Source organism: Eretmochelys imbricata, chromosome 20 (assembly GCF_965152235.1).
Source record: "Eretmochelys imbricata isolate rEreImb1 chromosome 20, rEreImb1.hap1, whole genome shotgun sequence".
NCBI lineage: Eukaryota > Metazoa > Chordata > Testudines > Cheloniidae > Eretmochelys > Eretmochelys imbricata.
The window spans coordinates 8,273,451-8,299,343 of record NC_135591.1 but is presented as its reverse complement, the minus strand read 5'-3'; the positions used below and the strand labels follow the sequence as shown (position 1 = coordinate 8,299,343).

The 25,893-nt window shown below is 53.3% G+C and overlaps 1 protein-coding gene across 1 annotated transcript in view; it reads right to left on the bottom strand.

The window, feature by feature from the left end:
- Positions 1 to 10,767: 10,767 nt before the first annotated feature.
- Positions 10,768 to 25,893, bottom strand: part of RASAL3 (RAS protein activator like 3) — a 50,321-nt gene continuing 35,195 nt past the window's right edge. Inside the window, exons 13-18 of the mRNA XM_077838747.1 lie at positions 20,617 to 20,717; positions 19,080 to 19,404; positions 18,086 to 18,208; positions 17,401 to 17,600; positions 15,010 to 15,085; positions 10,768 to 14,006 (exon numbers count right to left, since the gene is read on the bottom strand). Coding sequence (XP_077694873.1) covers positions 13,863 to 14,006; positions 15,010 to 15,085; positions 17,401 to 17,600; positions 18,086 to 18,208; positions 19,080 to 19,404; positions 20,617 to 20,717 — 969 coding nt within the window. The 3' untranslated portion in view covers positions 10,768 to 13,862. The remainder of the gene's footprint in view (positions 14,007 to 15,009; positions 15,086 to 17,400; positions 17,601 to 18,085; positions 18,209 to 19,079; positions 19,405 to 20,616; positions 20,718 to 25,893) is intronic.

Here is a 25,893-nt window from a genome sequence, read left to right as displayed (position 1 = left end):
AACACGCATGTACACCCACCACATAAACTTTACGTAGTGGATTTCTAGGGGATTTTGGGATATATGTAACCACGGAGAAACCACACTGATGTGTCAAAACTACTTGCCAGTTAGGTATTAACTCTTGGAAGTTTAACTGAATTTGTGTGGGGGGGTGGAGGGTGAGAAAACCTGGATTTGTGCTGGAAATGGCTTTTAGATAAGCTATTACCAGCAGGACAGTGGGGTGGGAGGAGGTATTGTTTCATATTCTCTGTGTATATATAGAGTCTGCTGCAGTTTCCACGGTATGCATCTGATGAAGTGAGCTGTAGCTCACGAAAGCTCATGCTCAAATAAATTCGTTAGTCTCTAAGGTGCCACAAGTACTCCTTTTCTTTCTGAGAATACAGACTAACACGGCTGTTACTCTGAAACCTGTGGTTAGCTGGAATACCATGCATGGGCAGGGGCTGAAACATTATCAGATGTGGTCATGTACATGCGGGGATGGAACAGGAAAACGGCTGGATATTAGGAGAAACTTTTTCACTAGGAGGGTGGTGAAATACTGGAATGCGTTACCTAGGGAGGTGGTGGAATCTCCTTCCTTTGAAGTTTTTAAGGTCAGGCTTGACAAAGCCCTGGCTGGGCTGATTTAGTTGGGGATTGGTCTTGCTTTGAGCAGAGGGTTGGACTAGATGACCTCCCGAGGTCCCTTCCAACCCTGATATTCAATGAAGTCCATAGTAGTATTTGCATGCTTGTGAATGAGACTACTGTATCTTGCAGTTGTGACAAGGAACTTAACTTATTCTTAAAAAGAAAAGGAGTCCTTGTGGCACCTTAGAGACTAACCAATTTATTTGAGCATGAGCTTTCGTGAGCTACAGCTCACTTCATCAGATGACGAAAGCTCATGCTCAAATAAATTGGTTAGTCTCTAAGGTGCCACAAGGACTCCTTTTCTTTTTGCGAATACAGACTAACACGGCTGTTACTCTGAAACTTATTCTTAATTACCTTTAGGTTTATAGTATTTATAATTTTTGCTCCAAAACCAACTCCTCCTAATATGGTGTCTACTACATTTCGTTTTGCTCAGCCATTGGAGTGTTGATGTGTTTTTATCCAGGATGTTATAATAGGAAGGGAGTAGGGTAAACATTTGAGTTCCAATATAGACACTTTTAGCTAAGTCCAATTCATACCAATTTTTATTTTTTACTAATAGTGGATTTAACAAGACTTTTACTGGATCACTTTGAGTCACAAACACTTTTTTGGTTTCTTTATTTTAATTGGGGTACCTTTCTTGAATGCATAGTCTCTGGTCCAGGTTCTGGTGCGCGTGTCTGGGAACAATAGGTTCAATTCACCACGGGGTATTGGACAGTACCCCACAATAACTGTTAGTATTGTTCCTGTGTTAACAGGCTTGTCCCACGGATGTGATAGTTGTGGGTAGCTGGAACTCCAGGTGGTATCCCCATACTGACCCTCTATTTTAACCCCTATTTCCCAGTGGTTTGGTATTTTTGTTGTGTTTATAAGGTACACTTTAAGTCCCACCTCCCCTTCCCAGGCATACACATTGGTATTTCCTAAGGGTCTTAAGGGTTGGCTAGTGTTTTTATTATACTGTTTCATGAGGATCACCGGATCACAGGTAGGAATCCATGATTGGTTGGCGGGGAGTGAATTATTCCTTAAATATTGGTTCTAATTATCGGGGCACTAAAAGTTCCCAGAAGCAGGTAAAGCCAGGCCTTACACTGGAGGAGAAGGAGGCACACCGCCAGCTCCCAAGGAGGGACAGCCAACGATCCAGGGTCCAGCCAAGCCGGGAAGCACCCTGCGTCCCTGACCGAGGTCTCGACAGGAGGGGATGGAGCGGAGGACCTCCCCCGCCCATTTGGAGAACACGACGTTGAGGGTAGGAAGTGACCCAGGGGAACTTTAGAGACAAGCAGCGTTAAAGCCGCACGGACACTCGACGTGTTGCGGGCAGATCCCCGCCAAGCTAAGCGCAAGGGGGAACCCCGCCAATAGGCGAGCCCTGGCTCGGGACCCGGTGGAGAGGGTGGGCCCAGGTCCCCCTACCACTCCGGCCATTAGGATACTTCCCCGCCTGAGAGGGGGAAGGCTATGGACTCTGGCCGTTGGGTCACACTGCCCTGATTCATGGGGAGAGTTATATGGACTTTGGCCATTGGGCTATGCTGCCCTAATACTTGGGGCGAGTTGTATGGATTCTGACCGTTAGGGCCCACTACTCCGACCAAGGGGCGAGCACAGGGAAACTGGCCATTGGGTCACATCATGACTCCCTTAAAGGGATGGGCGTGGGAATTTAAGAGTGGTGAGGCCCCGACACCACATCCACCCCTCCCACAAAGAGGTGCAGCAGTGCCGGACCCATCACACTCCCCCATTGTCAGAATTTATTATTTTGGGGGTGCCATATTTACATACTACCTTATTAAAGAACTTTTTGGCCACCACCCTGGTGCTGTTATTTTTTAGTGGGAAATGCCTCCACCCATCCTGAAAAGGAATCAGTTTATCACCAATAAGTACTGGAATCCTTTCTCCTTGGCAGTTTATTAATAAAACTAATTTGAACCCTGTGCCATGGCCCAAGCCTTCATTGGTGCATCATGGGTTGCCAGTGCAGAGGATGAACCTTGTCCTGAGCGCACCGCACACAATTCTACACCCATGTTTTAACATCATCCTCCATACACTCCCATTTGGCTACTTGCTTTAGCATTCTTAAAGTTCCTTCTACTCCTTCATGCATAAACTCATGGGCTACATACATTAAGTAACTCCTGTCTTTCTAATTTTTTTGGAAAAAAGAAAATGAGGACTTGTGGCACCTTAGAGACTAACAAATTTATTTGAGCATAAAGCTTTCGTGAGCTACAGCTCACTTCATCGGATGCATGTTAGTCTCTAAGGTGCCACAAGTCCTCTTCTTTTTGCGAATACAGACTAACACGGCTGATACTCTGAAACCTCAAAAAGAAAAGGAGGACTTGTGGCACCTTAGAGACTAACCAGTTTATTTGAGCATAAGCTTTTGTGAGCTACAGCTCACTTCATCGGATGCACACTGTGGAAACTGCAGAAGACATTATAATGTAGCTCACGAAAGCTGTCTTCTGCAGTTTCCACAGTATGCATCCGATGAAGTGAGCTGTAGCTCACGAAAGCTCATGCTCAAATAAATTGGTTAGTCTCTAAGGTGCCACAAGTACTCCTTTTCTTTTTGCGAATACAGACTAACACGGCTGCTACTCTGAACTCTGAAACCTGTGTTTTTTTGGAACTCGGTTAGGATGGTCTGTAGTGCCATCTGTTGACTCAGATGTGTCAGCACAGGCATTCCTTTTCTGACCTTTGGTTACAACTGCTATGTCATGCTGTCCGGCTATTGTATCTACCTTAGGCGCTATCCGGGGTTCTCTGCTCGGTGTCCCCATCCGGTTCCCTTCGTTTGACCCTTTGACCGCACTCCTGTCCCTGTTGTCCATTAGTTGTTCCCCGTAATTATTTGGTTTTCCAGGTCCTGTGGACCCCCCGCCTTAGGCTGTGTGGGGATCCTTTAGCAGTGGGCGGGCAAAGCCCACACACTTCCTGGATTCCAATATGGCTTGAATAGAGACTGGGAGTGGATGGGTCATTACACAAAGTAAAACTATTCTCTCCCCCCCCCCCCCACATTCCTCAGATGTTCTTTTTAACTGCTGGAAATGGCCCACCTTGATTATCACTACAAAAGGTTTTCTTCACGCACACACACACCCCGCCCCCACTCTCCTGCTGGTAATAGCTCATCTTAAGTGATCACTCTCCTTACGGGTGTGTATGATAACACCCATTTTTTCATGTTCTGCATGTATATAAATCTCCTCACTGTATTTTCCACTGAATGCATCTGATGAAGTGAGCTGTAGCTCACGAAAGTTTATGCTCAAATAAATTGGTTAGTCTCTAAGGTGCCACAAGTACTCCTTTTCTTTTTGCGAATACAGACTAACACGGCTGCTACTCTGAAACCTGTATCTACCTCATTGGTCCAGGGGCCTCCATACCTGTTCCTTTACTGTGTGCCTTTGCGTGTTGCACCTTTAACTGTTTAGGGTTCTTTGTTACCCACTGGTAAATCCATTTCCATTCCTCTGAATATGCAATATCCTTTCCATCTACTGCTTTCCACCCATTCCTATACCAATCTTGTATCCAAAACTGTATCCCCTTTAAACAAAAATCATTGTCAGCAAAAATCACTGTCAGATACATGGGCCATGGGGAATTTTCATACAGTCTTAAAACCTGATAAATTGCTTGGAGCTCAGCATGCTGAGCCGATCCATGATCTAGAAGTCCCTGAATGACTTCCTCTTCTAAGTTAATGTATTTTACACTTTTTTTTTTTTTTTTTTTTTTTTACTATTATTGCACTTCTGTTAGTAAAACAGATGTGCTTTTTTTGACCCACGGTATTAATTTTTTTTAGTGGGGGTGCCTCTACCAAGGCAATTCTTTGCTCCAGAGTGACCTCTGGACATTCATGTTGATTCCCTTTTTTAATTAGGCCATATGTTAGCATGTCCGGCTTGGACACTGTTTCTGTGGTCACCCCTCTGTTAACTAAAATAAGCGTCCATTGAGCCATCCGGGTGTTTGAGACTTTACCTTCCATTAATTTTCCTGACAAAATGTACTTCAGAGGAGTGCGGGTGCTTTGGATAGTAATAGGGGCCGTTCCTGTGAGTGTCTCAAAAGATTGTACTACCCAGATGGCTGCTAGACACTCACGTTCACAGGGATTAAAATTTATTTTTGCTTCTTGTAATTTTCTGGATTTATATGCTACCGGCCCTAGCTTTCCCTTTATATTGTTTTGTAATAGTGTGGCAGCCAAGGCCATGTTATTAGCCGCCAAACGAATAACAAAAGGCTGTGAGTCATCAGGGAAATGCAGGACTGGGGCTGTGAGAGCCTTCGGTTTTAGCAGGGTTAAAGCAGAGTTCTGCTCTTTTCCCCTTTTTATTGTGTTTCTTTTTTTTAGCAGTTTTTACAATGGGTGAGTTATTTTAGAATATTTATAAATGTGTGGCTTAAGAAAATGGAATCGTCCTAGCAGTAATTTTAAAGAGTGGGCGTCGGTAGGAGCCGGCATGTCTACTAGTGCCCTTACCTTCCTTTGATTTACCTGTTTTCCTTCTTGTCCAACGACTATGCTCAGGTATGTAACCTGAGGTATCACCAGCTGAGCCTTGTCTAAGGCTACTTTGAACCCCATTTCCTGAATTAGTGCCAAAACTTTTTCTGTTAGTGTTTGAGTTTGTGTCTCAGTTTCCCCAAATATCAAAATGTCATTTACCTATGAAAACACACAAGTCCTTTCTTGTGGACTCAACTGGTCTAGTATATCCACAATATGCCGATGGGCAATAGCCGGGCTGTTGTGATATCCCAGGGCAACCGACAAAAGGCCCATTGTTGCTCCTTTATTGCAAAGGCAAACCAATCTTGTGAGTCTGGATGTAGGGGTATGGCAAAGAAACGGCCAGATCAATAACTGAGAAATATTTAGGCATGAAAGACCCTCTAATCTTATATTCCAACTTGCACTTTTTGTATGACCTGTGTCATATCAGCCACAATAGGGGCCATATGGTCAAATCACACACCAATACATTTAATGCATGCTACATTATTATTCTTTATTCTTCATTCTAAATTATACAAAATACAAACATAAAATCCTACTACTACATAAGCGTCCTGCAGTAAGTGACTGGGGAGCAGTAGAAGGAAGGGGGATTAGCAGGTGTGCTGAAGGCTCCAAGAGGTGTGGTTCCAGGAGGCAGAGGAGCCTATGGCTTAACCCCGAGAGAGAGTGGGCTGTTGCACTGAAGGCGTTCCTCCCAGGGACTGTGCGGAGCTGAGAGAGCACATGACCACTTGGGAACAGTAGGGAGATGGCCTATAACCATCGCCTTAAGAAGAACATTGTAGAGCTGTGCAGAGAGAGAGGGCTGCGCAGTGGAAGATTCACCAAGGCACATCTGATTGCTCCATTGGAAGAGAATGATTCCTCTAAGGAGCCGGTTACTGACCCAGCTGAGGCTGCAAGAGAGGCTGGGAGCAGCCAGGCAGCCCCAGGGGTCACCCCAGCCATCAACCCTGTCAGGGTTCCCTCCCCACTCTGAACTCTGGGGTACAGATGTGGTGACCTGCATGAAGGACCCCCTAATCTTGTATTCCACCAGCTTAGGTTAAAAACTTCCCCAAGGCACAAAATTCCCTTCCTTGTCCTTGGACGGTATTGCTGCCACCACCAAGTGATTTAAACAAACATTCAGGGAGGGGCCCCTTCACCCCCTTTCCTGGGGAGGCTTGAGAATAATATACCAACCAAATAGGTTCACAAGGTGAGCACAGACCAGATCCTTGGGTTTTTAGGACACTAAAACCCATCAGGTTCTTAAAAGAAGAACTTTATTATAAAAAAAAAAAGTAAAAGAAGCACCTCTGTAAAATCAGGATGGAAGGTAATTTTACATGGTAATAAAAGGATTCAAAACACAGAGGATTCCCCTCTAGGCTCAACTTCAAAGTTACAAAACAGGAATGAACCTCCCTCTTGGCATAGGGAAAATTCACAAGCTAAAACAAAAGATAATCTAACACATTTCTTTTCTATTACTTACAATTTCTGTAATTTTAGATGTATCATTTCAGCAGGAGCTGGATTACCTGCTTGGTCTCTCTCTTTATCTCAAGAGGGAACACACAGAGAGCACAAACAAAACCATCCCCCCTCCCCCGATTTGAAAGTATCTTCTTTCCCCATTGATCCTTCTGGTCAGATGCCAGCCAGGTTATTTGAGCTTCTTAACCCCTTACAGGTAAAGGAGGGATTTTATGCTACCCTTAGCTGTATGTTTATGACAGACCCAACCAGGAACGCAGGAGGAGATGAAAACAGCCAGGCAGCCCCAGGATCCACCTACCCGACCAGCAGGGGATCTTCACAACCGAGTTCCCCGTCAGTGGAGCTGAGACGGTTGGAGTTGGAAATGGAACTGAAACTGGAAGAGCTGGAGGGCCAGTGAGAAGGAACAGCAGGACCATGAGAAGGAATGGGACGACCGTGAGAGACAGAGGCAGCATGAACTAGCGATGGTGAAGCTGAGAAGCAGAGAGACCCCTGCTGGGGTGAGTGGGGATGGGCCCAGAGTGGCTAAGCCCGCAGGGAACTCTGATATAAAACTGCTGCCTCAGTTTAAGGAAGGGGATGATCTAGATGCCTTCCTCGTTGCCTTCGAAAAGGCCTGCAATGTGCACCAGGGTGGCCCTGCAGACAGGCTTCAGCATGTCACCGCCTTACTGGGTCCCAAGGCCATAGAAATGTTCAGCCAGATGGATGAGGTGGAAGCAGGGGACCATGAACTGTTCAAACAAGCCCTGTTGCGCAATTTTGCGCTGACCCCCAAGGTGTAGAAGAAAAGGTTCCAGAGTATGTAGAAGACCCAGGGGATGACCTGTCTGGAACTGGTCACACTGATGGGGGAATACACCCGCAAGTCGGTGAATGGGGCTGGGGCCCAGACCAAGGAGGATGTGATTGAACTGATGGGGCTGGAGCGACCATATGAACTCTGTCCCCCTGACCTTAGGATGTGGCTGGTGGACAAGAGGCCGAAGGACCTGCACCACGCAGGGCTGCTGGCTGACGAGTTTGTAGACAGCAGGTCAGGACATGGAATGGAATCCCAGGGGGACAGGCCCACGTCAGTGCAGAAGGGGGTCACCCAGAGGCTTCCCAGAAGAGTGTCTTGGATAAATCCCTCCCAAGAGGCACAGCCAATATCAGAGCTGACCAATCGGCCCCAGGGGACCAACAGGACCTGAGGTGTAATTACTGTGGGCAGAGGGGCCACAGATGGGCCCAGTGCCAAAAGTTCAGGGACAGGATGAGCAAACCAAGTCCTCACAGGCTTAACTGGGTGGGAGCCCAGCCGGAGGAGGGGCTGACTCCCCAGGCAGGAGTGGCTGGTAATTTAGCAATGTCCCAAGAGGGAGGAGTCTCCCAGGCCAGCTTCTGTGGGGAGCCTGATGCTGTGGATTCAAAGTTCTCAGTCTACAGGGTGAGCATAGGACGGCCCCTGAGGAGCAAGTGCCTCATTCCCCTGGAGGTGGATGGGAAGCAGGTCACTGGGTACTGGGACACGGGCGCTGAGGTGACGCTGGCCCGGCCTGAGGTGGTGGCCCTAGTCCGGGTGGTGCCCAATACCTACCTGACCCTCCTGGGTGTGTGCAGGCCCCCGCTTAAGGTACCCATGGTGAGGGTACTTCTGAAAGGGTACTTGAGGGGAGGGATAGCTCAGTGGTTTGCTAAACCCAAGGTTGTGAATTCAATCCTTGAGGGGGCCATTTAGGGATCTGGGGCAAAAATTGGGGATTGGTTCTGCTTTGAGCAGGGGGTTGGACTAGATGACCTCCTGAGGTCCCTTCCAACCCTGATATTCTATGATTCTATGAAATGGGGGCCAAGGAGGGGCCCAAAGATGTGGGGGTGCACCATTAGTTGCCAACTGAGGTGCTGATGGGGAGGTGACCTGGTAGATTGGCTGGGTGACCCCTAGAGCGCCCTAGTCATCACCTGGAGCCGGAGCCGGCAAAGGGCACTCTGCCCTGACATTGGGGGTGGTGTCCTGCCGGGGGTACAGGTCCCTACCCCGACGGGACAGGAGCCACTGCGGACAGAACTTGGTGGGGCTGTGGCCTCGGACCCAGCCACTGAGCGGGAGCAGTTCCCCATCCCTTCTCCAGGAGCTGAATTCCAGGCCGAGCTGCGGAAGGATCCCTCCTTAGAGAAGCTGAGGGAACTTGCTGGTCACAGCGCAGCAAAACCCCTGGGAGAAGGCTGCCGGGAAAGATTCCTGTGGGAAAAGGGATTCTTGTACCAGGAATAGGGTGACCAGATGTCCCGATTTTATAGGGACAGTCCCGATATTTGGGGCTTTGTCTTATATAGGTACCTATTACCCCCCACCCCATCTCGATTTTTCACCCTTGCTATCTGGTCACCCTAACCGGGAATGGGCTCCCCAAGGGGAAGCGAAACCTTTTCCAGCCTGGTGGTTGCAGAGAAATGCTGGGCAAGGTGCCCAAGTGCAGCCCAGTGGCTCAGAGACCCCCAGGGGAGGAACCAGCACCCAGCAAGCAGTTCATTTTAAAACTGTCTGGTGATTCTGGGGTCTGGCTGCTGGTTTCTGATGGCTGGAGGCTGGCAATGCAGGGGTGGCAGTGAGCGCTGAGCGCCATGGGCCCTGGGGGTCTCCTCGGTGTTGTGGGACCCGATTCCATAGTGCAGCTCCTGTGAAAGTCCAGCCTCTGGCATTGCCACCTCCATCATGGTCAGCAGTTCCATTGTCACTGGAACAGAACTGAGGCTGCTTTTGGGCAGCAGGGCCCATCCCATGCAGAACACTGGATATTGACACACAGGCCTTGAACTAGGCCTTAGACTACTTCGGGAGGGGAGAGGGGAACAGCACCTGGTTCTGCTGAGCAGACGGGCTGCTGCATCCTAGGGTGTGCATATTGATAACTGTGTTAAATTGATCAGCTATCAATTAAAATTCGCTTGCAGGCAGGGGGCACTGTAAGGAAGGCTGTGATCTGGTCTCCTAACAGTACAGCAGTCAGTCTGCCCCCCAGCCAGGCTGGAGCAAAGGGGGATAAGTTGTGCCTCCCTGCCTTAGGGAGCAGCAGGCTTTGTCTCTCTCTGGTTTGGGGTTCTTTTGTGATATCGTGCTGGAGTCTATGAAATAAAGTTATGTCACAGCACAGCCTTCCAGGCACACAGTACTTTATGTTTTTGTCTCATTTCTCTGTGTGTGTGTGTGTGCGTGTGTGTGCTGTGAACATAGCAGGGCATGGATAATAATTATAGTGAGGTGACAGGGAAACTATGGGGGCTGAGAGCACCCTTCTCCCAGAAGACAGGTAGGGATCCATGGGGAAGAGATGAGACGGAGCCTCTCCCCGGAGGGAGGAATCTCTCCATGGATGTGCATGTGTGTGTCATAGGGCACAGCCAACCCATAGCACCCCCTTCTGTGCAAACATGGTGCCGCTGGCCCTTCCTGCCTCAGCTTCCTTCCCCGAGGTGGGTCTCCTTGGCTTGCCCCACACAGATCAGTGGTGGCAGCCATGGCTCAACCCTCCTCCAGATTGCCAACAAACTTAACCCCTCCTGGGGGAACCAAAGTCCAATTAAAAATCTCAACAAACAAAAAGATTCTTCTGCCCTTCAGAGCTTCTCGTCAGCTCATCCAGGGGGCCTGTTCCCTGGGCTACCTTGGAGTCTTTCCCTGCTCTGGCCCCATGCTGGTTCCCCTGAAACATTTGGCTTCCTGCAGGCCCTAGCTCAGGGCCTTTCACAGGAACCAGCCAGCCTGCCTGGGGTTCCACATTCAGATCTGTGCTACGTCCCAGCTTTTAAATAATCCCTTGGAGGAACACTTCAGTGGGCCAGACCCCCAAGGGGTCCTGCTCTTCCTTCACGTTAGCCCACATGGCCTCCCTGCCTCCGAGACTGAGCCCCTGGGCTCCAGTCCTCCTGCTTCATCCCGGGAGCTCCATCCGGTGCTTCCAGCTGAGAAAGACGCCAGTCCAGAGACTTGCCCACCCTGGCAAGGATGTGCAGCAACACCAGGCAATGTTTTCAAACAGAGTCAGGTTTATTAGATGGCTGGAACCCAGCCCAGGAAGTCCCCAGGTTAGCGCTGAGAAGCAAAGGCCTCTTTCCAGCCACAGATCAACCCCTGCCCCCATGTGGGGCTGGATCAGGCCCAAGGTTGCAGGGGGAGGGATGCCTGCAAGGTGTTCCCCCTACACCCACGCTTCTCATCCTCCAGGCTCACACTGTAAAATAAAATATCCTCCCTCTGGGCACACCCCCAATGGCTGACATGCTTGGCCAGTCCGGCTGCTCCAGCGGGTGCTGCCTGAGTTCAGAGGTGAGCACCGGCCCACTGAAAACCAAAGCCCTTCCAGGACCCGAGTGGGGGAGCCAGCCAGCCCCACAAGACACTTGGGAAAATCTTGGCCCAAGACTAGGAAGTGCAGGCAGGTCAGAGCTAGGGGCATTCGAATGGAAATATGCCTGCAGACCTCCCGCCGCAGCATGGACATGCTGGCACAAGGACACCAGGGCTGCTGGCTGGTGGGCGCCATGTAGGAAGAGCACAGGAGGAGCCCTTTGTCTGTGTCTTCACAGCAGCGACCTCCCTGAGAGTAGGACAGGGGAGCCAGTGTCTGGAGATTGCAGTGCTCGCTGCTCCCAGGCAGCCTGCCTGGCCTGTGGAGGTGGGCAGCCCCCCTCTGGTTGCTGGTCTGGACAATGAAGCTCACTGCCAGGCTTCATTCTCGTTCTGCCATTTACTGGGAGATGCTATGGCTGAGCCCTTCCAGGCTGCGGGAGCAGTGCGGGCCCCAGCTTCTCATTACAATGTTCAGGGCTAAGTGAAACTCTGCCTGTCAGAGACTCTCCTGGAATCCAGCCAGCTGGGCATCCTGGGGCTGCAGGTCTCTGCATCTTCCCCACCCACCCTGCTTAGCTCCCTGCAGGGGCTCCCCTACTCTGAACCACCAGGGACTTGGCTCTACTCAGCTGGCATTTGGGGTAGGACCTGGCAGGTAGGAGAGACAGAGAGGAAGGATGGCCCCACTCTGTGCACCAGGGATGCCAGCCCTGCCCTGCCCCAGAGGGGCCTGGATCCCTGGGTGATGGGGCCAGACCAGAATCTCAGATTCCTGGGTCCCTTTCCTCAGGATCCATGCTGGGTTGGCGTTACTCACCCAACACAGCCTGGGGGGGTGGTGGGGGGTGTTGTCACATCTGTTGTGCCACTGCCCTTCCCCTGCAAGGAGACAGCTGCTGCGATCTCACAAGAGTTTGTGTTGGTGTCACAGCAGCCGAACTGAATCCTGTGGGGGGCGGTGTCCCTAAGCGGTGCTGCTCCAGCTCCCCTCTGTTAACCCAAAAGCCCAGAAGCATCTAGGCCCAGCTCCTCAGTGTGATGCAGGCACCTAGCTCCTGTTGAAGCGAATGGTAGTGAGCCCTGATCTACACTACTAAGCTGGGTCCACGTCACTTGCCTTCAGAGCAGTGGGGACAGGCTCCCTCCGGCTTAGATCCTCCCTCCCAACTGCTCACCCCTCCTTCCCCCACCTGGCTCCATGCTGCGGCTTCCCCTCCCTGTAGCCACAAGCCCCGCCAGGGGCCCCTCCAGGATGGGAATGCACCTGTCCTCAGGAAGGCAACTCCTACAGATGCTAGGAAACAGCGGGGTGACAGGCTGCAGCAGGAGTCACCCCAAGACCCCGACTATCATCCCACTGCAAATGCACAGGCCAGCCTCTGCAGACAGGCTGGCTCCTAGGGGCTGAGGGGCGAGCTGGCTCCGTGCATTGCTGCACTGTCATGGGAACAGAAGCCATCTGTAGCTCGGGGACGGCATGGTTTCCACTCTAAGGTTTTTGTCTACACAGGACTTTCATCAGTAAAACTTTTGTCTTTCAGGGGGTGTGAAAAAAACACTCTCCCACCCCGAACGACACAAGTTTTACCGACAAAGAGCACCAGTGTGAACACTCCCAGGTGTGCACTGCACACACACTGGGTGCCAGCTGTGACGGGGCCTCAGCCCTGCATGCCTCGGAAGGTGTCTGTGCGAGCACCCTGGGGCGCAGGGAGAGACTTGCAGAAGTGCTTGGCCCCCAGCAGCACCCGCTGAGAACAATGTGAGCCGCACATGTATTCGCACAGGTTGTGCCATGAGCGTGCGCACCCATGAATGTGTGTTGTTCCTGTGCTTGTGCACGTGTGTATGTGTGTATGCATGGACAGCGGGGCTCGGAGGTTCTCCATTGTTCTCAATAGGAGCTGGGCTTTTCTGAAACACGGCCCTGTGGCAAGAGGCTCTCGGCGCTTGGTGCCTGCCGTGGTTCCCTCTGAACCCTTGGGCTTTGGCCTGTCTGGTCCCACGCGACAAGTGCCCCAGGCTCCGACCCACATGCTCGTCACAAAGACACCATGTTTACTGCCGGGCTGCAGGGGACCCTCAGAGATGAGGAAGGTTTTGACAAAACAGCTGCTGCATTTCTGGCTCTGCAGGGAGTCGTGGCCAAGCATGGACCTGGAGACAAGCTCGCTGTGACAGCCCAGCCCCGAATCCCCCAAAAGCCAAATGAGGCCTGAATACTGGTCCGGGGGCATCCCTTCTACTCAGCCCCCTGGCCCAGGGCTGGGCTTGCCAGCAGTCACTGGGCAGTGGCCCTGGGCAGCTGGTGCTACGCAGCAGCCAGAGCCCCAGGGAAGCCTGGGCATGTTGGGGCAATGTTCCACTGCTGGGATGGCAGCATGGGAATGATAGAGGGGGCAGCAAGGAATCAGGAGTGTGGGGGGTGGGTTCAGAAGGAAGCACCCGGGGACAGTGACCTTTGGATACAGGGATAGGGAGGGGAACTCCAGCCGGGCTGAGAGAGGGACTGAATGGGCCTCTCACAAATCCAATCACTCTCCACCACTCCTGGGGAGTGGAGAGCTGCAGGGGATTCACAGAGGCAGACGGCAGCTCCTTGGGGCTCCATTATCTGGAACAACATCCCTGGCAGACTCAGGACCCTCCTGGGCTGGATTCGTACCAGGAAAGGGCTGCTGGGCTCAGGTCTGTGACAAATTTCTAGAGACAAGGTCTGGCTGGCAGGGTGTCCGAAGTGGATGGCAGCTGCTGGGGTGGGGTGCGTCCCACGCAGGGCCCGGGGCTGGCCGTCTGGGCCCACCAAGCTGGCTAAACCTCCTGCCAGTCCTCGGCCCCGTCCTGTGGCCCTGGCCTCAGCATTGAGTTGGGTGGCTTGTCCTGGAGTCCCCGGCGCTGGCTGATGGCACAGAGCAGCTCAGCGTGTTCCCGCTCCAGGGCCGACAGGCGGCGCTCCTACAGGGACAAAGGGCTCAGTCACCCCAGCCTGCTGCCCTGCTCCCCTAGCCAGGTGCCCAAAGCCAGCAGCACACCCCACACTGCACAGGGCTCTGACGCCAAAGGCATCTAGCACCATTGCCCTCCACTCCTGGGCAAGGTCTGGGGCAGCTCCCTTCATTCCCAGGGTCTTCCACACTCCACCCCAGGAGAGACTGCCCTAAGGGACCCACCCCAACCTCCCCTATCCCCTTTAGTGCTGCCTTCTTAGCCATCCTTCCACTCTGCCCTGCAGGAGCTGTGGCCGGACTTACCCCACTCCCATGAGGTCTAGGAGACAAAGAGTATCAGCAAAAAGAACAGGAGGACTTTTGGCACCTTAGAGACTAACAAATTTATTTGAGCATAAGCTTTTGTGGGCTCAAATAAATTTTTAGTCTCTAAGGTGCCACAAGTCCTCCTGTTCGTTTTGCGGATACAGACTAACACGGCTGCTATTCTGAAAAAGTATCAGGTGGGTCAGAGTGGAGGTGCTGGGAGTCAGGACTCCTGGGTTCTATTCCCAACGCTGGTAGGGAAGTGGGGGCTGGTGGGCATAGCAAGGACTACTTCACCCCACTAATATCTGCCCTCCCAGCTCAATGGCTCTAGGTATTTTCCTGCTCTCTGAGCGCTGAGCAGGGATTGGCCATAAGGGTGGAGGACACTGGTTCCTCTTGTCTGACTTACTGTGGGTGTAGGAGGAGCTCAGGTGCTGGGGGTCACCCATGGGCAGCCTTGGGCCCTGTCTGACTGGGAGCGGGGGGATGGACATCACACACTCTTGGGGCTAACTCCCCCTGCCTCCCCTCCTCCTCCCCACGCAGTGAAAGCAATGGGGCTGCACAGGCTGGAGCTGGGATCCAGCGTGCCCCATAATACATTGTGCATAGTGGCTCCCAGAATCCCCTCGGTTACTCCCTGATAGACCAATGGGGCGGAGCTGCTGGGCTCGTCAGCCCCAGGGGGCCGTGGACCTTACCAGACGCTTCGCCCTCTCCTCGCTGGCCTTCAGCTTCTCCTGGTCCTTCCTCCGGCCACCCTCTGCCGCCGCCACCCTGCAGGAGGGAGGGTGTCAATGAGCCCGCAGCACTGGGCACCTCCCTCTGCCCTGGCCACACGCACTTCACCGCCCCTGGACACCTCACTGCCCCATCCCTGGGAACCTCCCTGCCCCGGGCACCTCACTGCCCCAGCACCTGGCACCTCCCCGCCCCATGACACCTCACTGCCCCACCCCCAGGAACCTCCCCGCCCTGAGCACCTCACTGCCCCAGCACCTGGCACCTCCCCGCCCCATGACACCTCACTGCCCCACCCCCAGGAACCTCCCCGCCCTGAGCACCTCACTGCCCCAGCACCTGGCACCTCCCCGCCCCATGACACCTCACTGCCCCGCCCCCAGGAACCTCCCCACCCCGGGCACCTCACTGCCCCAGCACCTGGCACCTCCCCGCCCCATGACACCTCACTGCCCCACCCCCGGGAACTTCCCCGCCCCGGGCACCTCACTGCCCCAGCACCTGGCATCTCCCCGCCCCATGACACCTCACTGCCCCGCCCGCAGGAACCTCCCCGCCCCGGGCACCTCACTGCCCCAGCACCTGGCACCTCCCCGCCCCATGACACCTCACTGCCCTGCCCCCAGGAACCTCCCCACCCCGGGCACCTCACTGCCCCAGGACCTGGCACCTCCCCGCCCCATGACACCTCACTGCCCCGCCCCCAGGAAACTCCCCACCCTGGGCACCTCACCACCCCTGGACACCTCACTGTACCTTGCCCTGCCTCTAAGCAGCTAATTGGGCCACCGCCGGGCACCTCACTGCCCTGCCTTCTGGCACCTCCCCTTGCCCTGCCCCCAAACACCTCATCGCCCTACCCTCGGACACCTCATCGCCCTACCCTCAGACACCTCATTGCCCCACCCTGGGCACCTCACTGCTCTGCCCCCCAGAACCTCCCCCTGCCTTGCTCCTGGGCACCTCCCACTGCCCTGCCCCCAAGCACCCTGCCCCTGGGCACCTCACCACCTTGATACCTCACCGCCCTGCCCCTGGCACCTCTCCCTGCCCTGCCCCAAAGCACCTCATTGCCCCACCCCTGGGCACCTCATCACCCAACCCTGCCCCCAGGCACCTCACCCCCTCTGGACACCTCACTGCCCTGCCCCCGGCACCTTCCACTGACCTGCCCCCCAACCACCACATCCCCGGGCACCTGACCGCCTCTGGACACCTCACCGCCCTGCCCCCTGGCACCTCCCCCTACCATGGCTCCAAGCACCTCATTGCCCAACCCCAGGGCACCTCACCACTCCGGGGGACCTCACTGCCCCACCCCCAGGCACCGCATTGCCCCACCCTGTCTCCGGGCACCTCACCGCCCCACCCCCTGGCACCTCATTGCCCTTCCCCCGGGAACCTCACTGCCCCGCCCTTGGACACCTCACTGCCCCATACCCGGACACTTCCTCACCCCACCCTGCCCCTGGGCACCTCACCACCCCACCCCTAGGCACCTCACTCCCACACCTGTGTGAATCTACCCCTGGCCCCTGGACACCTCACCCTGTCCTGCCCCATGCACCTCCCCTGTCCTGGCCCCAGGCACCTCACTGCCCCACCCACTGACCCATTACCATCTTGCCCCTGGGCACCTCCCTCTGCCACACCCCTGAGCACCTCGTCATCCTGCCCATGGCCACCTCGTCCTGCCATACCCCCGAGCACCTCAACACACCGCCCCTGGGCGGTGGAAATCCTGCTCCTGGAAAACCTCACCCCACCTCACTCTGCACTGTTCCTGGGGTACCTCCCTATATCCCCTGGTAACCTGCCCCCATTCCATCATGGGGCACTTCCCCCCACCTCACTGCACCAAATGGAATCAGAGTGTCCGAGGGCCCTGACAGCTCCAGAACCCGCCCCGAATTGTGCAGGGGCGGGAGCAACCATCCTGGGCCAGGTGACAGCCATCCTGCTCCTTCCCGGCCACTGTCAGCATTAGGAGAGAGCTAGCCCCGCCCTGGTGGGAACATGTGGGCCAGCTGCCATGGCCCTCGGCTCGGCCAGACCCACCTGGGCAGCATGTTCCAGAGTCCCCTGAGAGCCATCAGCAAGTGCCCAGCCCATCCTGAATCAGCCAGGACCCAAGCTAGGGAGGGGCCTGAGCTGCTCCTGGGGACCCACTAGAAGCCAGTGCAGTGCGTGGAGATTCACTCTGCTCTCCTCGCGGCCTGGCTGCCCAGCATATGCCTGGGCCACGGAGGGGCACCCAGGGCTCTCTGCTGAGCCAGCACCCAGCGTCACCCAGAGGCTCAGCAGGGCCATGGTGCCACTGCACTTCCTTTCTCCCCGACGGGCTCCCTTACCTGGTGCTGAGGTTTGCCAGGTGGGTTTCCAGCTGCTCCAGCTGCCTCTGGAGTCTCTCCTCCTGCCCCTGGCTCTTGGCCTGCTCCTCCAGCAGTGTCTGGCTCTGGGTGACCAGCATTTCCAGCTGGCTCTCAAAGAGCCTCTGCTTCTTCTTGGCTTCCACCAGCTCCTTCCTCAGCTCCTCAATTTGCTTCCCATGCTAGGGGAGCCCAAGACAAGGTCAGCTCATTATGGGGCATGCAGCACTCTGCTGGCACAGAGTGGGCACCGCTCTGCCACCTGGGCTCCTTACCCAGCTGCACAAAGGCGGAGAGTCCAGCACAGGCTGGCAGCAGGAGAGGGGCCTAGTGGTTAGAGCCGTGGGGGCTGGGAGTCAGGACTCCTGGTTGTGTGTGTGAGGCGCTCTAGGATCCTGGCCTGGAGGCCGTAGGGCTGAGGAAAGGATGGTGACGCATTCACCGCCCCCTACCAGGCTAATGTGGTGAGGTTGGGGGGATGGCACTGCCCTCCCCATTGCAAGCATGGGGGCTGGTTCTGTGGGCCGGGGTGGGTAGCAGTGATGCACCAGCACCTTGGCAGTGACTGGGCATTGAGGTGGGGAGAGGGACCCTGGCACGGCCCTATATTTGAACTGCTCTGGAGCCTATTCTGGAGCCTGTATTGCCTGGGGGTGCAGAGCGTTACCTTCTCCAGCGGCCGCATGGCGTACAGCTCAGTCTGCGCCTTGCCCGCTTCCTCAGCATGGCGCTGCCAGGGCACCGTGGATTTCCGGGGCAGCGAGGCGGATTGGCGGAGATTGGATCGCCCCTAGAACCCAAAGCACAGAGCCCTTCAGGGCGCTGCGGGCAGCACGGGCTGGCAGGAGGCCATGGCTCTGCCTATCAGTGACATGGGGCCAGATACCTCCCGGTTCCTCTCCAGATAGGCTGGAACAACTGGTGATTCCCGCTGGAGCCCATCACCAGAACCTACCCAGTGGCAAGGGAATGGGGACAATGATGGCTCCAGGCCCAGCCCTGCCCTGCCCCTCTCTGCACAGAATGGGCTCTGGTGCTGGCTCTCTGGGGCTGGGGTGGGGCCCTGGCACTGACAGTGCCCCAGGAAGGGCAGCCCTTGTGCTCCGGAGAGCAGGCTGTGGCTGGCCTCTGGGGGGGTGGGGGTGGGGGCACGAGGGGCGAGTGTGCTCAGCTCCATTCGCCCTGTCCTCAGTCCCCAGCAGGCATCAGGCAGAGCGCGGCCTCTCTGGGGGTGGCTCTGGCAGTGATCACTTTGCAGCTTGAGCAGCCTGCATGGATTGGAGAAAGTGCAGGCAGCTGGGTGCCAGGATCCCCTTTCCAGGTGGACTTGTACCCCCTTACTGGGTGGGCTCAACAGTCCCCCAGACTGGGGGCTGCTGGGACCCCCTTATCGGGAGAGCTCGGCCATCTCCCGGGGTGGGAGCTGCCCAGACCCCCTTACCAGGTGGGCTTGGATCCCCTTACCGGGTGGGCTCAATGGTCCCCTGGGGTGGGGGCTGCTGGGACCCCCTTACTGGGCGGGCTCGGCTGTCCCCCCGGGGTGGGGGCTGCCCAGTACCGCTTACCGGGTGGGCTCGGACCCCCTTACTGGGTGGGCTCGGCTGTCCCCCGGGGTGGGAGCTGCCCAGACCCCCTTACCGGGTGGGCTCGGACCCTCTTACCGGGTGGGCTCGGCCATCCCGTGGGCGGGAGGTAGAGGGGCGAGGGCTCCCATCATGACTCTCTTCTCCCTGGGACTCAACCAGATGCTCCATGCTGCTCTGCTTCTGCAGCCTCCGTCCTGCCTTGCTCTGGGCTGGCACGCTCTGGGTGCGCTGCACCTTCTTCCTCTCCCAGGCCTGGAGTGGGGAGGAGGGCAGCTGCTGTAGGTGCTGCTCGTCCTCCTTCCCCCGGCCCTTCTGGATGTTGGTCATGGAGTGACTCTTGATCAGCGGGCTGTGCTTGCTCAACTCCCTCGGCGGCAGGAAACCTGGCTTCTCACTGGGGCTGAAACACAACGGTTGGGGCTGAGCACCGCTGGACAGAGCTTGGAGCACTGTGCTGCTCGGGGCCCACAGCCTGGACCAGATTTCACAACCATCCCCTGAACCAGAACCTAGAATCAGAACTGTCTCCTGAACGTCAATCCAAAGCAGAACCATCCCCTGAACCGGAACCTAAAACCGGAACCATCCCTGAACCAGAACTATCCCGACGCCCAAGCCGAACCAGAACCATCCCCCAAACCCAAACTGAACTATCCCCTGAACCCCAAACCGAACCAGAACCGCAATCCTCACCTGAACCAAAACCATCAACAGGTTTCAGAGTAGCAGCGGTGTTAGTCTGTATTCGCAAAAAGAAAAGGAGGACTTGTGGCACCTTAGAGACTAACCAATTTATTTGAGCATAAGCTTTCGTGAGCTACAGCTCACTTCATCGGATGCATCCGATAATAAATTGGTTAGTCTCTAAGGTGCCACTAGTACTCCTTTTCTTTTTGCAAAAACCATCAACAACACCCAAACCGAACTGGAGTCATCACCAGAACCAGAACCATTCCCCAAATTGGAACCAGAACTGTCAGCCGAATGCAATCAGAACCATTCCCTGAACCCAAACCATCATCCAAGCCCAAACCTCAAACTGAACCGGAGCCATCCCCTGAACCCAGCCTGAACTAGAGCCAATCTACCAGCTACACTCACCCCAAATTCACACCCGGCCTGTCACCAGCTCTTCAAGCAAACCCCTGGACTGGAGCCATCTCCTGAATCTCCAACCCAGCCCGTCGCCTGAGTCTCCGCTCCCTGCTGTCCTTCTTACCTGTCCACCTGGCCCAGAAACCCAAAGCCACAGCCCAGCTTTGGTCCTGAGACTGCAGACCCAAACCCTCTCCAGGCCCGACACCTGAGCTGCCTCCTAGCACCCCACATAAGCTCAAACCCTCCCCTGGGCCTTATGATGGCCAGGCCCCACCCCCATGAGCCAGAGCACCATCACTTGTCTGATCCCCACTTGCAGGATCAGGCCACTCTGGGGCACATCTCGCAGGGAGTGGATTTCCCAAGACTCATCTCCCAACATCACCCCACAATGCTAAGCCCTTCTGGCAGCTCCAACAACCCTGTCCTGCTCCTGCTGCTGTCAACGACAGAACCCCCCAGGCCCATGGAGCCCTGCACTGCCTGGACCACCGCTCATGGGGAGGGGAGGTACCTGTCCATGCCGGGGCCAAGTCTGATGGAGACGGGCACTGGCGTCCCCTCTTTGATGGCATTGAGGATGGTTGGCAGGGGCTCTAGCTGCTCCCTCGTTCGCTGCCGGGAAACACAAAGGGAGAAAATTCACCGCTATGGGTTTGCCAACAGCAGTGTCCCTCAGTCTCGTGTGAGAAAAACCCAGCTTGGCCCTGCCAGGTCTGTTGGAGGAGCTCTGCTCAGCACAGCTCTGACCGGCAAAGGCAGGGGGTGATGCCCAGCTAGGACTGGCTCAGTGCAGCTCTGACTGGCACAGCCAGGGAGTGATGCACAGCTGGGACTGGCTCAGTGCAGCTGTGACCGGAACGTCAAGGGGGTGATGCCTATCTGGGACCAGCTCAGTGCAGCTCTGACTGGCATGGCCGGGGCAATGCCTATCTGGGACCGGCTCAGTGCAGCTGTGACTGGCATGGCCAGGGGGCGATGCCCAGCTGGGACCAGCTCAGCACGGCTCTGACCGGCAAGACCAGGAGGCGACGCCCAGCAGGGACCGGTTCAGCATGGCTCTGACTGGCACGCCAAGGGGCCAATGCCCAGCTGGGACTGATTCAGAGCAGCTCTGACCGGCACGGCAAGGGGTGATGCCCAGCTGGGACCAACTCAGCACAGCTCTGACTGGCATGGCCAAGGGGTGATGCCCCGCTGGGACCAGCTCAGCATGGCTCTGACCGGCATGGCCAAGGGGTGACACCCAGCTGGGATCGGCTCAGCATGGCTCTGACCGGCATGGTCAAGGAGTGATGCCCAGCTAGGACCGGCTCAGCACGGCTCTGACGGGCATGGTCAAGGAGTGATGCCCAGCTAGGACCGGCTCAGCACAGCTCTGACCAGCATGGTGTGGTGTTTAGATGCTGCTTGTAAGTATTAGAACTGGGAGCATTGGCTGTTGGGAGTCTGAAAAGACAGGAAACAGGAACGGGGGATGGGGGGAAGTTGAGGAGGCAGAGTGAGAGCTACTGAGGGTGCAGCAGCAGCTTGGTAAAGAGGTTTCCACTTTAAAAATAAAGTTGAAGTTTGTTAGTACCTTGCCTGGTTGCTACAACATTTTGGTGACAAGGATGGATCTTCTGCCTCTGAACCCACCTGCACCCTTTTTGCAAGGCCCAGGTGAGCCTCCAATTGCTTTTACTGCCTGGATCCATATGTCTGAGACTTATCTACTTGCAATCACTGCTACAGAGATATCTGAAGTAAGAAAGCGTTCTCTGCTAATCCACTGCCTTGGAGCAGAAGGGCAATGTATGTTTCACACTTTTCCCCTTGCAGACGATAAATATGAGATTACACTCACTCACATTTGTCACAAAAAAGTTCTTTAATGCAATGTAGTAGCTAATCGCTACAGATTTTGCCAGCATGAGCAGAAAACAAGGGAGACTATAATGCAGTATATTGCTTCCCTGAGGAGTCTGATTGTAACTTGTGACTTTGGGAATACGGCAGATGAGATGATTAGAGACCAGGTCATTGAGAAAACAACCATGCTTCGTGTAAGAGAACGCTTACTTCTAGAACCACAATTTATACTAGAAAAAGCAATAACCATTGCTACCCAGATTGAGTCAGCTACAGCTGAAGCCAAAATAATGAGCATGGATACAGGAGGCACAGTCCAGGCTGTGACTCCTTTGCAGAAAAGTTCACTATCGCTGCAGACAAACAATTACAAGAGGAAAACTAATGGAAAACCACCAAATCAGCAAATTCAAAATACAGTAAAAGTATGCTTTCACTGTGGATCCCCACAACACCTTGCAAGCTACACAGGATGTCCGGCAAAAGTAGCTCAGTGAAATCATTGCAAAAAGATTGGGCATTTTGCTAAAGTATGTCGCAGCAACCAGTTCAATCAACAGGTGCATGCAGTTACAATACCAGATGTTACTGTGCTGAGCGTGGACAAAATCACTACTGCACATATTCCAGAACAAATAAAGTGCACTGTAAACGTTTCCGTCATACCCTTAGGCAAATCACACTCTGTTCAGCTAATGTTGGACACTGGCTCAGCAGTATTTATACTACCTGATTCCATCTATTTGCATTACTTTAAAGATGTGCCTTTTACTGAACCCAATCTTCACTTGGTGTGCTATTTGAAAAACCATATTCCAGTACATGGCTGCCTGCCAGCAATAGTTACTTTTGGTGATTGCTGTATAACTGCAGAGTTCTACATTGTCCACAAAGGCACTCCTATCCTTGGCAGAGATTTATTGGCTGCTTTAAATCTCAGGGTAGTTAATGGACGAATTGATCTTCCTCAGCAAAGCACTCTTGTGGTACACACACCAGTTTCAGCTGGGACCCAACACCAGGTTGAGGAGAAACTCGGCTGTGCTTATGGGTTTCCGCATAAAGTTAAAATGCAGAATAATGTGATGCCTGTACGACAGAAATTACAGTGCTTACCATTTTCAGTCAGGGAAGCTGTTTCAGAGGAACTTAGAAAACTTGTTCAAAAGGACATTATTGAAGAGATTAACCCCTCGGAATGGGTTTCACCTATAGTAGTGATGCAGAAGAAAGGTGGAGGCATTTGCCTTTGTGTGGACTTAAGGGAGCTAAATAAAGCTATTGTGATTGACAGCCATCCTCTTCTTCACATAGAAGAAGTATTTGCAGAACTCCGTGGAGCAAAGATGTTTTCTACTCTTGATTTGCAGACCGCATACTACCAGATTATGTTGCATGAAGATAGCAGAGACCTCACAGCATTTATTACACATGAGGGACTATTTCATTTTAAACGTGTTCCATACGGTCTCGCATCTGCCACAAGTGCCTTCCAAAAATGATTTAATTGATTCTGAAGAATCAGCATGGAGTTCAGTGCTATCTGGATGATATTATCATGTTTGGAAATACTGGAGGAGCATGACAATAACCTGCAGTCTGTACTAAACTGCATCAGCAAAGCAGGCCTCAAGCTCAATAGGTCCAAATGCAAATTTAGGCAAACTGAACTCTCCTTTCTGGGGCATACAATTTCACAGGCTGGACTAAAACCTGATCCAGATCATATCCTGGCAATTTCAAATGCTCCTCCTCCAACAGATTTGCAAACCTTACGTTCCTTCTTGGGTCTTACCTCCTGGTATGCAAAATTCATTCCCAATTATGCTTCGGTCACTGAACCGTTACGAGAATTACTACGGGGAAGTTCAACCTTAGTGTGGACAACGGATGCACAAGCTAGTTTCGAAACAGTGAAAGACTTGATTGTACATAGTCCAGTACTTGCACTATTCACTCCTGCTTTGCCCACAATTGTAACTACTGATGCTTCTGATTATGGACTTGGGGCTGTCCTCACACAACTTCATGAGGACAACACAGAGAGGACTGTTGCATTTGCTTCAAGGACACTAAGTAATGCTGAGAGGAAATATTCTACAGTCGAAAAAGAAGCACGTGCTTGTGTCTGGGCTACTGAAAAATGGAGAACTTAACTGTGGGGCCACACGTTCAAGTTGCGCACGGACCACAGCCCTTTGACAACGTTGCTCACCACGAAAGGACAGGGAAGAGCAGGATATTGTATTGCTAGATGGTCTGCAAGACTACTCTCTTTCAATTATGAGCTGGAATATAAGCCTGGAAACCAAAATGTGGTAGCTGATGGCCTTTCTCGCCTGCCTTTGCCTTCACCAGATGGTCCACAGGAGGATGAGGATGTAGTAGTTGAACTTATTACAAGCACTCTTACTGCAGTCACAAGAGAACAATTTCAAGCTGCTTGTTCAGCGTGTCCAATTCAACAAAAACTATGGGAATTTCTGACAAAGAGATGGCCCAGTAACCCTAAAAACCTTGACTCAGTTTTGCTGCCTTATTTTAGAGTTCAGGATGAACTTTCTTTGCTTGATGGCTGTGTGCTATGAGGTGCACACCCGCTACTTGTGCCAGAAGAATTACAGCCAAAACTCATACACCTGGCACACGATACTCATCAAGGAATTGTCAGAACCAAACGACGACTATGGAATCTGTATTGGTGGCCAGGGATGGACTCTCAAACTGAAGCACTCATAAAATCCTGTGTCACTTGCCAAATGCATGATAAGACAGCAGTGACATGTACCCCTCCATTACAGCCTGTTCCTCTTCCTGAATCTGCATGGGAAAAAGTGGCAATTGACATTGTAGGACCCTTTGATACTGCTCCAAATGACTGCCGTTATGCCATCACCTTAATAGACTATTTCAGTAAATGGCCTGAGGTAGCGTTTACATCACAAATCTCTTCTGCTACAGTAATTAGTTCCTCTCTTCAGTTTTTAGCAGGGAAGGTAACCCCAAAGAACTGGTTTCAGATAATGGTAGTCAATTTACTTCCCTGGAGTTTGAAACTTTTCTAGCAGAAAGGAACATTTTACACAGAAAGTCATCCCTATATTACCCTCAAGCCAATAGGGAAATCGAACGGTTTAACAGAAGTTTGAAAGAGAGTTTGCAAACGGCTAAACTGGAAGGGCGATTGTCGATAACCTTCACTACTGATTTCTTGCAAACATACCAGGCTACACGCCACGCCACAATGCAAAGATCACCCACAGAGTTACTGCATGGGAAACAGATGAATACTAAATTGAACATTGCTGGATTGTTAAAGGTACAACCTGATGCCCCAGTCGAGGATGATGTGAGAAAAACAGTTGAACAGAACCAAGCAAAGTATAAGGCTTTCACAGACAAGAGGTGGGGTGCTAAGGAACCAAAGTTTGAGTGTGGTTCCTTCATTAGAATACGAAAACCTGGAATTTTACGCAAAGGGGACCATAAGTTCACAGCTCCTCTTAAAATCATAGAGAAGAAGGGACCTTACACCTATCGACTTTCTGATGGGGGGGTATGGAATGCTTCTTATCTTGCACCTGCCTATGCACCAAGATTACGCCAACGCCAAGCCTGCACTGGATGACTTCACCGTAGTATCAACACAACAAGACATTGCACTGGAACCGGGGCTTGAGAGACGGCCTGTCAGACCCAGACGACCACCTGTCTGGACTAGAGACTATGTTATGTAGTATCTACAGTGTTTTCAGTGTAATATTTCTGCCAACAGTATAGTGTCTTGTTTCATATTTGTTCCTGTGGTTAGATCAACAATGTTTATTTTAACTGGGAGAGTTTCTTAAGAGAGGAGGGAATGTGGTGTTTAGATGTTGCTTCTAATTATTAGAACTGGGAGCACTGGCTGTTGGGAGTCTGAAAGGACAGGAAACCGGAA